The 15,625-nt window shown below is 38.4% G+C and overlaps 1 protein-coding gene across 10 annotated transcripts in view; it reads right to left on the reverse strand.

Annotated features, from left to right (window-relative positions):
* Positions 1–1,815: 1,815 nt before the first annotated feature.
* Positions 1,816–15,625, reverse strand: part of igdcc4 (immunoglobulin superfamily, DCC subclass, member 4) — a 142,826-nt gene continuing 129,016 nt past the window's right edge. For 2 of the 10 annotated variants that reach the window (XM_043677316.1, XM_043677318.1), the window contains 4 exons: positions 14,474–14,611; positions 12,906–13,020; positions 11,424–11,655; positions 1,816–3,560 (listed from right to left, as the gene is read on the reverse strand). In XM_043677316.1, the coding sequence (XP_043533251.1) occupies positions 2,862–3,560; positions 11,424–11,655; positions 12,906–13,020; positions 14,474–14,611 (1,184 nt within the window). In that variant the 3' untranslated portion in view covers positions 1,816–2,861. Of the gene's footprint in view, positions 3,561–11,423; positions 11,656–12,094; positions 12,330–12,905; positions 13,021–14,473; positions 14,612–15,625 lie in introns of those variants that run through there. The other 8 variants (XM_043677317.1, XM_043677320.1, XM_043677319.1 and 5 more) reach the window with 8 other exon arrangements.

Here is a 15,625-nt window from a genome sequence, read left to right on the forward strand (position 1 = left end):
GTTTACAAGAATATCAACAGTGTCAAGGAATGTGGTCCAAACTGATTTCCATGTAACAATGGACTTGCATCCAGTGCCAACAATTCACTAATTTCTACCTACCTGAAAGAGAATGGATATGGACCAATTTGAACCCCCATTGTCCCATTTTTCTTCACAATTAATTGTGACAATAATGCTGCAGTCCTCAGATAGTTATGTTTGTCCTGTACCTAATGATTCTCAAGACTAGTACTAGCTAACAAACCAGCTAGCTTGTTGACAGAATTGTTATAAACCATCACACTCCTTTAACCCAAAAGCATTTTACAATGGACTGAAGAAAGAATTTCTCCATAAGTATTCTCAATTACCAGGAAAGCAGAATCTGTACCCATGAGCTCCTATAACAAGGTGAACTGGTCTCTTCCAAGCTGGAAAAAAATCATATTGAAAGAAAAGTTAAAGGTGTGACAAGGAAAATGTATAAGTGAAATTTGTATCTGATCGAGGTTACTCAATCTAAATGCAAATCAAAATGGTTTCAAGGACAAGCTTAAAGTTGCAATTGTTGCACATGAAACTACTAGACAATGACTGCAGACTTTGAACATTTCCAATGTGCGTTCTTTAAAGCACAGTACTAGTTATACAGTTTATTTGTATTCACTGATTTCGCACATTATCTAAAATGATTAATGAACAATTCTACTGGCTTGATACTAACACAATGATTAGTAATCTTAAGAAACAATTAAAAGTATTAGGAGCTATGACCAAAACAGAACTGAAACTGTTTGGCATACAAAAATCCTGGTAAATGCAATTCATTCCATAGCATTTGGATAATTATACCAACGATACATTTCCACTAAAAGATTGGTACAAAATAACATATTGCTTCAAAATTGCACAATGCAGTTTTTTGCATTTACGGGTTCATATAGAGAACCAATCACAGTTATGGCATCATGAGGCAAAAACAAGTCAATGAAGGCAGAATTGTAGAAATACATTGGGCATTTTTGTCTAGGTTCATTAGATAAGGGATTGTCTTATGAGGAGAGACTGAGGAAACTGGGCCTGCGTTTTCTACAGTTTCAAAGAATGAGATGATTGCAATGAAATGTACTGAATTCTTCTGATGAGATGTACATAGGATGTCTACTCTTCCTGGTGAACCTGAAGCCAAGGGGGATAGTGTTAATTGGCCTACTCCTTGTTAGAAGATTGAGACAAGGAGGAATTTCTTCATTGAGGTTGGTGAATCTTTGGATGTCATTACTCCAGAGGACGGTGAAAGCTCAGTCATTGATTTCTGGATATTAATGACATCAAGAAAAATGAAGATAGTGTAGCAAAGTGGCATAAAGATAGTTGATCAGCCATGATCTAAGGGAACAGCAGAGTGGGCTCAACAAGTAGATTGAGCTAGTCCTATTCCTATAACAGCAACCATTCTATAGCATTAGGCAAAAGCGTAATAAATGTTTCCTTACTGTCAAAGAAATGTGTACAATAATGGGTCTCCAAAGATCGGCAAAAAGAATCTTACAAAATGCAGATTTTTCCACTCATTCAAAATTAAAAATGAATTCACTGGTTTCTTTAATTTTAATTGAACTATTACAACTGCCAAACGAGGTGGTCCAATTAATTCATTGCATCCGGAATCAAAAGCTATTAAATTGCACATAAGGATGTGCCATTATACCCTGATCAGGCATAATCTTCATTTTGCAGTTAAGAGATGGGAGTGGGAGTCTAAAATTATGGTGCTGGAAGAGCCAGCAGGTCAGGCAGCAGCCCAGGAGGAAAGTCAACGTTTCAGGATAAGCCATTCTTGTTGCGCTTTTCCAGCGCCACACTTTTCGACTGACCTCCAACATCTGCAGTCCTCACTTTATCCCAGTTAAGAGATGGTGACGGGTTCAAATTAAGGCTTAAACTTCAGATTTAAATATTCTCCCTCATCAGACTTCTTGCAGATTTTTAAAAATTCTTGATAAATTATCAAAATATTAATTACTGGCAGTTTTGGAGCTGTCCTGACATAGATTCAGTGAAAACACTAATTGCTTCTCTTTCCCTGGAGTTTCTGCTCAAGCAATGGCATCTGATTGGCAGAAATACAGAAGAATATTCCTAATGTGTGTGTCACAGATTTGCCGGCTATAATGCAGCTCCAACAAGATACAAACGCATCTTCAAGCCAAATTCACCAATTAGAAGATGAAATACCAGCAATAGCTACAATTTGGCATCACTTTCTTGGAAAAAGGTAACATTCAACATATTTATATCTGAAGTCTTTCTCATAATTACGCAATATCTAGACATGTGATTTTATTTTTAGATTTGACAGATATAGTGGAGCCCTGAATGAAAAGGTGCATGTGCATCTGTTCCTTACATTTAGTTTTGTTTTAGTATTTCATCAAGCACTGGTTGTTTTAAATCATTCCAGTTAGAAACAGGAAAATGCCATTTTGAAACCTGTGTAAAGTTAATAAAAATAAAATGGCTGTAACAACTACAGAACTAATGCAGCACAATACTACTCAATATTTTAACAGATATGAGGTAGTTCTGTTGTATTGAAGAAAAGTGAGAGTACTGTAAATGCTACTCGAAAACACAGTTCCACTTTGTAACATTAAATAAGGGAAATTCCTGTCAAAAAATAAAAAAAAAAAGGTTATTCCATCATAGAGGAGCATGTACTTAAAATATTAGATACCGAAACCTAGTAACTGATCTCAGGCTCTTCATTGACTCAGTAATGTGCAAGAATCCTTACTAGATGTGATAATAGGCACTCGCAGAGTGTGCAGTTGTAGGATACACCCCAATATTTGTGCAAGTTAGTATTGTGTTGATGATTATGGACACAAGTCTTTCTCAGAGACTGAGGTAGTAGAGATAGTGGAGGCAATAAAGTGATGAGCAACATCATCCCCATCTGTGAGCAGAGTCTGGCATCTAGAAGGTCGAGTTTCTGCATTTTTCAGGCATGAGGATTCTGAGTTTATGTTTTTTAAAGTAAAACCATTAATTGAACTTTTCCAATCCTGAATGCTCTCAAAACTATTAGTGAGCCCATGCGATTCAACAGTCTTCATCATGCTACTTTTAGTTTTAGAATGCAATGATAAGTTGCCTTGAATATCGGTGATATCCCTGTGTTTTTCTGCATCACTGCAATTCATCCTTTCATTTGCAACACGAGACAAAGAATCCTTGCAAATCTCACGAGAGTGACTATCCTTCTCAGGCAAAACAAGAGCACATTGGTTTTGAAGATCCTCATTCCAATCTTCAGCTGGTTTAACAGCAGTGCACTCACTCTCAATGTTTTCCTTTTTCTTCCCGTTTTCAGTAGATAACACAGGAATATTCTCACTGTGAAGATTTTCTGTAGATGAAACTGAGATGGACTTAAGTTGTAGATCTTCCTTGCTCTGCCAGTTTCGGTCCTCACAAGTAGAGTTTCTTTCTGATGCTGACAATTCAGAATGAACGATGACTTCAGCTTCAATACGATTCACATCTGAAAGCTGGTGTTTGTTCCTTTCTGCACCCTGTTTGAAAATTTTAGAAAATAAATTAATTTACTGTGTGCATTTCTTCAATCCCTATCGGAAAGGTTCAAATTCTTATTTAAGCAACATCATGCTCTGTAATTGGATAACTTACCTGACACATGGTATGACTGAATATGACAGCCTACACCAAATTCACAAACTTCAATAAATATCTATATATACAGCAGTTCCACAAACAATGAAAATATCAATACTGAATGACAATGTGTCACTTTCTCCAGTAATATCGTTAATACACCAAATTGAAAGTGGCTGAATACTAACATAGTAATTGTTAGATTAAAAAAGACCCAAGTCCATTTGGTTCACCTTCTACTAGCCTGGTACTTGCAATTGCTAACAAATCACTACACAATCAGTCTTGATTCAATTAGTTCACAACCAAACATGAGGTGAAGCAAACATCAGTACCCGAAAGCTTTGGGAACCAAAAATTTAAAGTTATTGGTTCATTCCAAAAAGAAAAACCTAAATATTCAAAGCAAGAGTTTACACATCACCTAATCTTTGATAACTGTGTATTTACTTGCAGCAAGTTCCGTTCACTTGTTATTCTGGTGATTTCTTGCCCACGTAATGTTCTCACTAAACTGGGAACTTAAATCAAGTATGCCTGGATTAAAGCTAGTACATTAAATCCAAGCCTAAACTACAACAGAAGAGATCCATTCAGATACTATCAAATTGAAGGAATCTGTGCATTTTGCACAGATTCAATGCTTTTTGCAGATTATGAAGCAGCCATGTACACTGATGATACCCAACTCTATTTCAACATCACCTCTCAGCTCCTCTGTCTGTAAATTATCAGACCAGTTGTCAGAAATGCAGTAGGGATCAACAGAAATTTCTACCAATTAAAACTGAAGGTTGAATACACAGACTTTACTTCCCACCACAAACTCAGGTTCCCTAGCAACTGATTCCATGCCTCTCCACAGCAACTGTTTGAGGTTCAATCATAATTCACAAACCTACTGTCATATATAACTCCAAGTTGAGTTTCTGATCATATATTTACACTATGACTAAGTCTACTAAATCCACCTTTGTTACATTGCCCACCTAAATTTTTCTGTTGCTGAAACCTTCATCATATTTGTGTTACCTCTAGACTTAGCAATTCTAGACAACCCAGTGCATTTTGTCCTCCATATACTTTACTTCATCCAACTCTTTGGTGGCTGTGTCTTAACTTGCATCAAGCAACAATCAATCACTCACCATCCTTTGCTCGTCCATATGGTTCCCACTAATGCAACATCCCAATTTTTAATATCTAATCCTTGTTTTCAAATCCTTCTGTAGCCTTACTACTACCTGTGTCTGTAATTGCCTTTAACTCCATACACATCCAAAATATCTGCATGCTTATAATTTTCGCATCTTGAGCATCTATGATTTTAATTTCTCTTCAGTTATGAACACCTTAAGTTCTGGAACTCCCCCCATAAACTTCTAAATCTTTCATTTTTCCTTCAAGATAGTCCTTAAGCTTACCTCTTTGCCCAAACATTTGCTCATCCATCTGAATATTACTTTCTGTACTGGTGGAAAATCTTATTTTATAAGAAAGGAAGCAATCCAAGGTGATTTATTAGAGTAAAGGTACTACATAAATACAATTGGTTATGCTTCATTTACTCTGTATTTGCTAACTTCATATCTAGAAGGCATATTACTGAGTATTGGTGGTACTATACAAGCGAAACAACATCGCTTTTCATGCCTTTGTTTCCTTGCCTCAAATGACAACCGATGTGGTAGTTTTTGCAGGTTTTCCAATCTATGATTACCGATATCAACAACATGGGTAAACCAAAAAAGATAACCTGGACATGACACCATTCTCCTAATCATGTACCAATTTTTCACCAAAATTGCATTGGATGAACTGAAGAATACCTGTGGAAATTCACTTACAGAATACTTGACTCCATGTATCTGTTAACATTCAGCCAAATGAGGTATATAGCCAACTCCACAAATGCAAACCCACTCTATTTTCCACTCTGAAATAGTTTATATATTTTTGCTTTGACAACCTCTTAATTTCAAATTGAACCCAACTTCTCTGAAGGATATATAAGAAACAACAGAGGCAACCAATGACATACTGATACAGTGTGAAAAACAATGTTCCCATCTTGACTGAGTTCAGGATCAAGCCTCAGTACTTCATTCATTTTGCAGGCTGAATGAATCTGGCAGAATTGCACTGAGATAGCAAATTGCATCACTTGTCCATTTGTGATGAATACAGCTTTTCCAAGCACACTTTTTTGACGGTAGAGTAGAAACAAAGAGAAAAGGAAATCCATTACTCAACAAAAATTAAACAAATAAAAGTGGGCGGCACGGTGGTCAGCACTGCTGCCCCACAGCGCCAGGGACCCAGGTTCAATTCCTGCCTCAGGCGACTGACCGTGTGGAGTTTGCACATTCTCCCCGTGTCTGCGTGGGTTTCCTCCGGGTGCTCCGGTTTCCTCCCACAGTCCAAAAATGTGCAGGTTAGGTGAATTGGCATGCTAAATTGCCCGTAGAGTTAGGTGAAGGGGTAAATGTAGGGGAATGGGTCTGGGTGGGTTGCGCTTCGGCGGGTCGGTGTGGACTTGTTGGGCCAAAGGGCCTGTTTCCACACTAAGTAATCTAATCTAAAAAAAGAAGTACCCATGAAAAATTTAAAATGAGGGTGCAATTTAAGTTAAAAAATGAACACAAATCTTCACAAGGCCTGCCTTGACAAGAAATTTGCCTCTAAGCTTCACGGCTCAACAGCAGCATTATACCTCATGGCTTTTTTCTCCATTCACAGTAGGTGTTGGTGGCTAGGCCAATGTCTATTGTCCACCCTGTCCTGAAGCTCAGCATTTAGAAACTAGTTTATCAGTTGAAATTTCCCTTAGGTGGTTTACAAAACAAAATCAGTTCTCCAAAGAGCTGAGAGGACTACTAAAGGTTTATCATTCAGCCTGTTCATTAGAAGGGTTTGGCAAGCTGAACAGGAGTGATGCATAACTGTTTAAGTTTCAAAGGTCTGCCACCACAGGAAAGCCATGATGTGGAGGTGCTGGTGTTGAACTGGGGTGAACAAAGATAAAAATCACATAATACCAGGTTATAGTTCAACAGGTTTATTTGCGAGTACAAGGCTTCGGTGCATTGCTCTTTCGTCAGTAGCCAGCTACCTGACAAAGGAGCAGCGCTCCAAAAGCTAGTGCTTCCAAATAAACCTGTTGGACTATAAACTGGTGTAGTGTGACTTTTAACTTTGTCCACTACAGGAAAGCATATGACAGGGAAAGAACATTGTCTTTTTCTCCTCAGCAATGGTTTCCTTTTGTGGTTTTAATGAAATATTTTTCCATTTCGAAACATTACTTAAATGTAAGCTGTTTAGAATAGCCTGGGTATTTATCCAAGCTTGAAAGCAAGTACCCTGGTGAATATTTTGTTCAGGATAGGACTGAGAACCTTATGCATAGCTGGACACAAGTAAACAAACACTCCAGTACCTTGAGCATACACCAGTCCTCTCAATGCATGACATCATTCATCATTTGTAATGTTTTTTGTATCCTATTCCACTTCAAAAGAACATGGGGAAGTGAAATAACTCCACAGATGCCGGTATCCTACCGCCAAGTCATTCTTTATTTACCCATGGGAAGTCCTTCACACAGGTCCAGCTCCCTCAGAATGTCAGAATCTCTCACTTTTTTTTTCTTTTTTTTTCCTGCAGTAATGCTTATTTTTTCCCCAGCACCCATGTTGTGTGTGTGCAGGTGAGAGACACAGTGAGAGACACAAGGTGCACGAATCTTTATTCAACTTCCACCACCAGGAAGATAGGAAAACGCCCTGACGTTTCTCTTTTATTCTGCCAGCCAATGTTCCCTGATTGGACCAGATTAACAGTCCCAATCAGGGAACTCACAGTCGATAAGATCCACCTGGCTGACGTCATTACAATCCCTACATCAACGCCTCCTTGAGTCAGAGGAGTTCTTGTAGTCTCTCCTGGGGCATTTTAACACTGGGTCAGGCTCCTATGATTCTGCATTGGATTCGGGCAGCTTGCAATAAGCAGGAGCTCGCCTCTTGCGCCTGAAATATTTTAGGAAAAATTCACTCTTCTTCTGGTGGCATAAGTGTTGATGTGGTGAGATCTGCCACACCTAAGATTCGTACGTCTCTTCAAAGCTTGATGGAGCTTTACCAAATGTTGAGGAGCAGGGTACGTTTTGCTCCTACATGGTTTGCAAGTGTGTGGCCAGGTTGTGTGAACCTTTCATAATAATTCACCAGCCAAAGAAAAGACCTAAGCTCCGGCACAGCCATGGGAGTCAGGCAACTTCAGATCGTCCTCACTTTATTTTCCAAAGGGTGTAACCGGTCTTGTTGATTCTGTAGCTGAAGTAAGTCACTTAGGGTGCCTGAAACACATATTTTTTCCTTCTTAGCCATGTGCCCACATTTGCACAAGCTAAGTGGTCCTTATTGGTCTGCCCTATTATTAGCATGTCATCTAGATAAATGACAACCCGACATTGTAAAATGTCTTCCATTGTCCACTAAGAAATTGCACAGGCTAACGATATCCCAAATGACAGTCTTGCATATTGGCACAAGTCATTATGGTATCAAACTTCTGGGAATCCTTATCTAACCGCAATTGCAAGTACACCTTTGTGAAGGACAACCCTCTGCCAGCTTTGCATATAAATCCTCTATCTAAGGGATGGGTATATATCTACCTGCAAAAAGCAGCTTACTGTTTGTTAAAAATCTCTACAAAGGTCAACCGACCCATGGGCTTCATAATCGGTATGATGGTTTGCCCATTCCGCAAGCTGGACTGGTTTGATGATTCCTTAGTTTTCCAGCCTTTGATTTCTGCCTCTACTTTTACCCTGACAGCAAATGGCACTGGGTAGGCCTTGCAGAATCGTGGAATTGCTCCCTCATCAACATGCAAGGTGACCACAGCTCCGTTCATAGTCCCTAAACCTTCTTGAAAGACATCAAGGTATTTATAGTTAGGACTTCACTCAGACAGCCATTTTCTAATCAAAAACTGTAGGGTGAATCTTGGTGAATCTCTCTCAATTAACTTTGCCTCTTTGAGCTTTGGCCCAAGCCTTTGACCTGAACCAGCTGTTTCTCATAAGAGACCAGAACCGAAGTCATACCTTAACCTGCAAATTTCTGTGATATAGGTTCTTAGTCCAGCTGAAGTATTGCACAAATTTAAGGGTTGCAATCCAGCATGAATTTTGTTAACTCTGTTCTGCAATCACTGAAACAGCTGCACCAGTATTAACCTCTATTAGAAACTGATTACCATTTACCCAGACACATTAAATGGCTCTGATTTGGATGTTGTTAAGCAATTTAACTGTTTCAAACCAAACGTAGGTGGACTTTTCAGAATGTGCACTCTCTTGGATACTGGCCTTTCAGTTGTCTTACTCAATTTAGGTTCAGTGGGACTTCTATGCTGTCTTGAGTCCACATATCAACAGCAACTACAATGGCTTGCCAGCTTGGATCCTGAAGAAAATTTTAACTATTTGGCTAAGGCTTAACTTTGTTTTGGAGTTTTGTTGTGGGCTGACCCAGAGTCCCTCTGCTCAGAATATGTCCAGAATGTGGCTATGCAAACGGTGTTCTCTAAGCTCAATCGGACTGGTGAGGGCATCCACTTCCAACTGAATACCCTGCAATTCATATGCTCCATTTTCTGCATGTTCCAATGATAAAGCCAGTTGTAGTGGCTGTTTGAAGTCCAGCTGAGCTTCAGCACGTAGGCACATTGGCATGGTTACATCATTAATCCCACATACCAAATGGTCTCTTAATATCTCATCAAGGGTTAAACAAACCTCTGCCAGTCATCTTAACCTAGTCAAAAATCCCAATACAGATGCTCCTAAATCTCAAATTACCAAGTAAAAGCGATAGCATCACAGAAATACATGTGGCTTGGGATTGTAATATTCCTTAACTAAAGCTGTAAATTCTTGAAAGGTTTTGCGTCTGGTGCCTCAAGGGAAGTTAGGCTCCTAATAGGGTTGGTTCTGCTAGAACACATGTTTCTTCAATGCGAATTTGCTTTAATGTGACTGAATAGTTTAGACCGTTATTTGTAGAATGCAAACTTTCCTTACTTGTGTTGGCTATACAGAGATTCCGGCCCTATTAGTTTAAATGGCACGGCTATTGCACAATTTTCTTATAACATGAGACCACATGAGAACAGAACTATCGCTTTAGATCAGAATCGACTAACTGAAAAAGCTGTGGGTTCACATGCTGTCAAGAGAATTATTCATTGCTTTTCATCTGTCCCAATGTCATTTGCCCGGAAAAACACATTCCTTCCACATACTGGGTCTAGTCTTTGACAACAGGATCAAACAAGTCAAGCCAAATAACGGCATTATGCCAGAAATGTTTACCCCAACTCAAAGATGACTGTTGCAAGTGAGTTTCTTGAAGAATGTGCTTTACTCTCGTCACCAATGAATAACTCCACAGAGGTCAGTATCCTGGCACCCAGCCACCCTTTATTTACATGTGGCAAGTCCTTGACACTGGTCCAGCTTCCTCAGAGACAGCTCTCAGAGTGTCAGAATGTCTGACACTCACCTATCGGTCAGGGCTTTCTGATTGTACCAGATTAACAACCCCAATCAAGGAATCCATATTCTATGATTTCCATCTGGCTGACCTTCTTACAATTGCTATAGAAGTGTACCAGAGGACCCAAAAAACAAAATGTCTTCAATTCTTAGACAGCTGGCAGCTCAACTGGCCATATGGTGTACAATTATGTAAATAAGCTAACTGTATTCTAGTTCTGTGATGGAGCTATTTCTTCTGAAAGAATTATTCACAAAAAACCTTCCTGGGTTTAGGAATCTGGAAAGATCAAATAAACGGATAGTTTCACTGGCTCAGAGTTTAGCAAGATGGCCCTTCCCATTCCAAAGCTTTAAAAAGGTGGTTCTCCAAAACCTGCAATAAAAAAAGACATCTGAAAGTCTTATTTCAGTTATTCTTTAGTGGGAATAGGCTAATTATAAAATAAGGAATGGTTCCTGAGTTAATTGACACAGTGAATCTCCTAATTCAAGTAAAACGTGACTTATCACATATCCAGGATTCTTTAGAGCTCTTGCTTGTGTTTCTTACAGTATGTTGACAACATGCACTGCTCACTGACATGGTTCTTACCAGATAAAGAGAATTTCTTAGCAAGTTAGCCAAGTGTTTTAAAGGCAGGCCAGAATATGCAGTGCATGAACAAATAACAGTATTCAAAGTGCATAGGGCAGTGGTTCATGCAACAACTTCACACATTTTGAGATGCAAGAAGAAAAGTAATCACGATATTTTCATTATGACTCCCTTAAAACTTAAAGACAGCATTTGTGCGTGCATAAAACAACTTTTGATAAAACAAAAAAATAACATGTTTGGAGAGAAACAGAGGAAAATTTTATCACCAGTTTACCAAAGAATCAGTCACAGAAAAACACAGTATTTGAAATGTGGCCATATAAAGCCACATAAGAAAGGATAAAGCCATCAAGTTAAACATTATGGTGTCAAAACTATGACTATTGAATGTACTCAATTGATTCTCCTGGTTACTTTTCCTAATTCTTCACGTTCGATGAGACAGATGAAACACTATAGAAGAAATAAAACATCTTTCAACATTTTCCCTTCTGTAGGAAACAGACAATACAATGTTTTTGACTATCAATATTTCAGCTAATTCCTAATCTCTATTCCCATATCCTGCTATTTTCACAAGATAACAAAGCATACCTTTAAATGTATCTGAATATCATCATCTGGAAAATGTGTATCCATAAGTACTTGAACCTCAGTGAGTTCAGTTATCTTGACAGGCAGGGGCAGATCTTCAGCTGGAGAGATTAGTGTTTCCAGCTCATGTGCGTGGGGTTGGGAAATACTGTGAGTTGAAGACGTTTTCCTTGCCCTGCGATAGTGAGCATATTCAGCAGTCAGGTGGATATCTGGGCCTGAGGAACCTTCACTGTTAACGAAAGGATATATATAAAGCTATTTATACTCATTTACTTCAGCATTAACCAAATAACTGCTGGAAGATTACTTATAATCTTTTCACACAGAACTGCCTTTTCTTCCCTGATGTGACTTTGGCTGTAACTAAATAAAATTAATTGCCATATTAAATGGTTACTGCATGCAGATCAGGTGGGAAATTTATTTTAAAAATGGGAGTGGGGGAAATCCACTTAGTAGGTAACTCTTCTAAGTTTCTCATGTTTGCTCTTGAACTAGCATAGGAAGAGATCTAAGAACATGCACTTCTCTAACGATAATAATATACAAGCTGACAAAACCAGAGGCAGATGATGGGAAGAAAGAAAACTTCATTCAGAATAACTTTTAGGAATGCACTTCAGAGGAAAGGAAATTAAATTCCAAGAATTTTTAAAAATTTTGCTCACTGGTTCAGTTGTGCAGTGTGTTATAACAACGGTTTTCATCTCTGGAACTTGAATCAGAGTAATGGATTAAAATTCTCTGGCATCTCATAAATCCAGTGAAATTTGTCTCAATAGTCTTAACTCAGTGCCAAGTGAATGCTGCTTCACAGCTATTCACAATTAAATTGGTGCTTCCATTCAGATTCCACAAGAATGAGATATGCAATAGACTTGCTGTTCTGTGATTGGGCACAAGCTAAATCAGAAAGGAAGGAAGTAGAGGAATATCGTTTATCTACTACTTGCAGAAAAATCATAAATGTGTTCTTCATATTGTATTTGTGTTCATACTGTACTACAAAGGCAAAATAAAGGAAGCCTTTTCCAATAGAGCAGTTAATAGATGCATTTATACTTAATTTGTGTGCTTGATACTGATTTGCAAGCAAAACACCCATGAACTGTTCTTTTACATTCCATTCTTTAACATTCACTGGTATCGTATGTCTTGACAAGCACGTACAACGACTTCAAATAAAAATGGAAAAAATTATTTCACATATTTCAGTGCAAAAATGTTGTTAATGTTTTCCAATACTAAATATTGATCTGTGGTATCATAATTGTGGAAGCTGTCAGTGCACAGATGTTCTGTTGTTAAATTAAACTTGGGGTAATATCCCAAATTATTTAATGCACATTAGCACAGTGCTAATCCATCAGTGAAATTGTTAACTAATACACACCAACAACACCTGAACATCTTATTGCAGATTAATCAATTCAAAATGAGTAATAACACAAATACATTATGCTACACTTGGCTCTTTACCTCCGCTTGCTGTTGCAGAAACTGGCACAGATGCAGAAGAGAATGCAAAGGAGTCCGAGACAAACACCCACAATGATGCCTGTCACTGAATGTACATCAAGAAGGTCATGCAGCCCTGATATCAAAAGACCAGTCAGAAAATTCTGTTAAGTATTTCAGTGATTATAAAATTGAAGGTGTACACCATCACTCCAGTGATATAACAATCATTAACTTAATTCAAGTACTCACCACAGTTTCAAAGCACAGATCTTTATTTAACTCCATGAAAGGAGCCTTGTTAGGTTGAATATTCTTAAACACTTCACAAAAGTTTCATATTTTGTAGAAATGCAAACACTTCACCACTTTAGATAACAGATTAATGGCCTCCAGTTTCAATTTGTTGAATGTTACATCATTCGTTCTGTATCATTGGGCAGCAATTTAACACTAGTAGCGAATGAAGCCCTAAGCAATCGCACTGAGATGTTTCAGCAGTCAAAGGATAGCATAAGCATTAATAATGTTGATCAGTATAGCTCGCATTCCACGACAATACATACCAACATCTCTGATAAGGGTAATTTATTTGTAACATTTGCTGAAAGGATATGTTTGGGATTTCCTATTCCTGATAGCTGAGAGATGGGCTGATTTACACCCAATACCCTAACCCCATCTTAACACGATAACTTCTTGGGTCAGAGGTCATTGTGTGTGTGGGATACTGTTGGTGACGTCTATGTGGGTCTACCACTGCAACTGTGTAGAATTTTGCTGTGCAGCACTAAGTGAGCCAAGAAGACACTTAAAAAGGTAGCAGTTTAAGGCCTAAGCAAAGACCCAAGCCACCCGCAGCCAAGAGAACAGGATAAAATGACCTCACTATCACTATCCCAAAAGAAGAATGATGATAAGAGGGGTGAATCAGACTGAATACTTGCTCACCAAACTGAGATGTGATAGATGTCCACATATTGTGCCCCAGCAAGGAGTCATATCTTGTGGGAGAACAAGGCAGAGGATTTTCATAAGAAAAACAAAAACATTGAAGCATGCCTTCACAAAACATTGGGTTTGATCATGTCAATAACAGAAATCTGGTTGATGCATTACAAAAAAGTAATTTATGAACTGCGCTTGGGAATTGAACTTTATTGCACACTATGATCCTGACACAGAAGCTGCACAGCACCTTAAACAGCCAACATGACAGACTTTTTCCTTGACTTAAAAGCAGACAATGCTTGATATTGCAGGCAGTTGTGGCTTGGCAGTGTTTTAATACACTACACTTATGATTGGAATTTATCTAATTTGAATTTTCTTTGGCTTATTACTACTATTCACTACTCTACACGTGTTTTGCAACACATATCTAATCATTGTGAATGCTCAAGACAAAGATGGATAGATTTCTAAATACTAATGACATTAAAGAATATGAGAATAACAAGGGAAAATGGCATTGACGTAGATAATTTAGCCATGATCTAAAATGCTGGAGCAGGTTCGAGGCGCTGAGAAACCTACTTGTGTGTTCCGATATCCAAATTATCCAAAACTAAAGTACTGTCAAAACGTACCTAATATTCCTTCAGACAGAGTTTGCACATCTTTTGCTGTAGAGTATGGTCCTGTTCCGACAACTGTCTTTGCACCCATCTTGAAGAAGTAGCGAGTGTCACTCTCTAGTCCCTGTACATCAGTACTGAATATGTGTCCTAAACATAACAAAATGATGAATGAAGACATGTACAACATAATAGTTATTATCAACCTAACCCAAATGTTCCCTTGAGACATTCCTAAGACATGGCACTGCTTCACTGAGCCAACACTTACTATTGATAGAGATCTATAAAGTTGATCTTTCTTCATCACATGGTCTTACTTTGAACTTGAAAGTTCATAATCCCTTCCATTGATGCAACTCCTTTTTTTTTCCCCAAAAAGATCAATTAGCATCTATGTTGCAAAGTCTTGGACTACAATTACACCATGTAAGACTGCATTTCACTCAGTTTTGGTGAAAAGCAGAGTCCAACCTGATAACAGGATAATGCAGATTGGACTTTGAAAATGTGCGTCTTGCTGCAGTTCAGAGTGTTTTAGCTTTACACCATCACTAATCTTATGAATGAACGTATCGTAAGCTGGACAACCAAATGGCTATGTCCCAAATTCATTGACAGGAGACTCAAATTAATAAAAGTTGACTTGAGATTACAAGATTTAATCTAATTTTTGAGTTACTACAGAAACAAGAAATAACAGACAATGACCACAATTTTACATTGATTAAGAGTGGATACAATTTACCCACAGTCGAAAAGTGTGGTGCTGGAAAAGCATAGCAGGTCAGGCAGCATCCGAGCAGCAAGAGAATCAACGTTTCAGATGAAGGGCTTATGCCCAAAACATTGATTTCACTGCTCCTCAGATACTGCCTGACCTGCTGTGCTTTTACAGTAGCACACTTTTTGACTCTGACCTCCAGCATCTGCAGTCCTCATTTTCTCCCATTTGCCCATAGTCATAAATCTCTTTACAAAGCTATGTTACTGAAAGTTACTCTTCAAACTCATTCCTAGGCACCCAGGGTTAAGTTGACTATCAGCTGGTTTGCGATACAGAATGACACAGGTTCAATTCTCATATTGGTAGAGATCACCATGAAGATCCACCTCCTCAGTTTTGCCCTTCACCTGAAGCATGGTGACCACTAGTCATCCTCT

The sequence above is a fragment of the Chiloscyllium plagiosum genome, chromosome 36 (genome assembly GCF_004010195.1).
Source record: "Chiloscyllium plagiosum isolate BGI_BamShark_2017 chromosome 36, ASM401019v2, whole genome shotgun sequence".
Lineage (NCBI taxonomy): Eukaryota > Metazoa > Chordata > Chondrichthyes > Orectolobiformes > Hemiscylliidae > Chiloscyllium > Chiloscyllium plagiosum.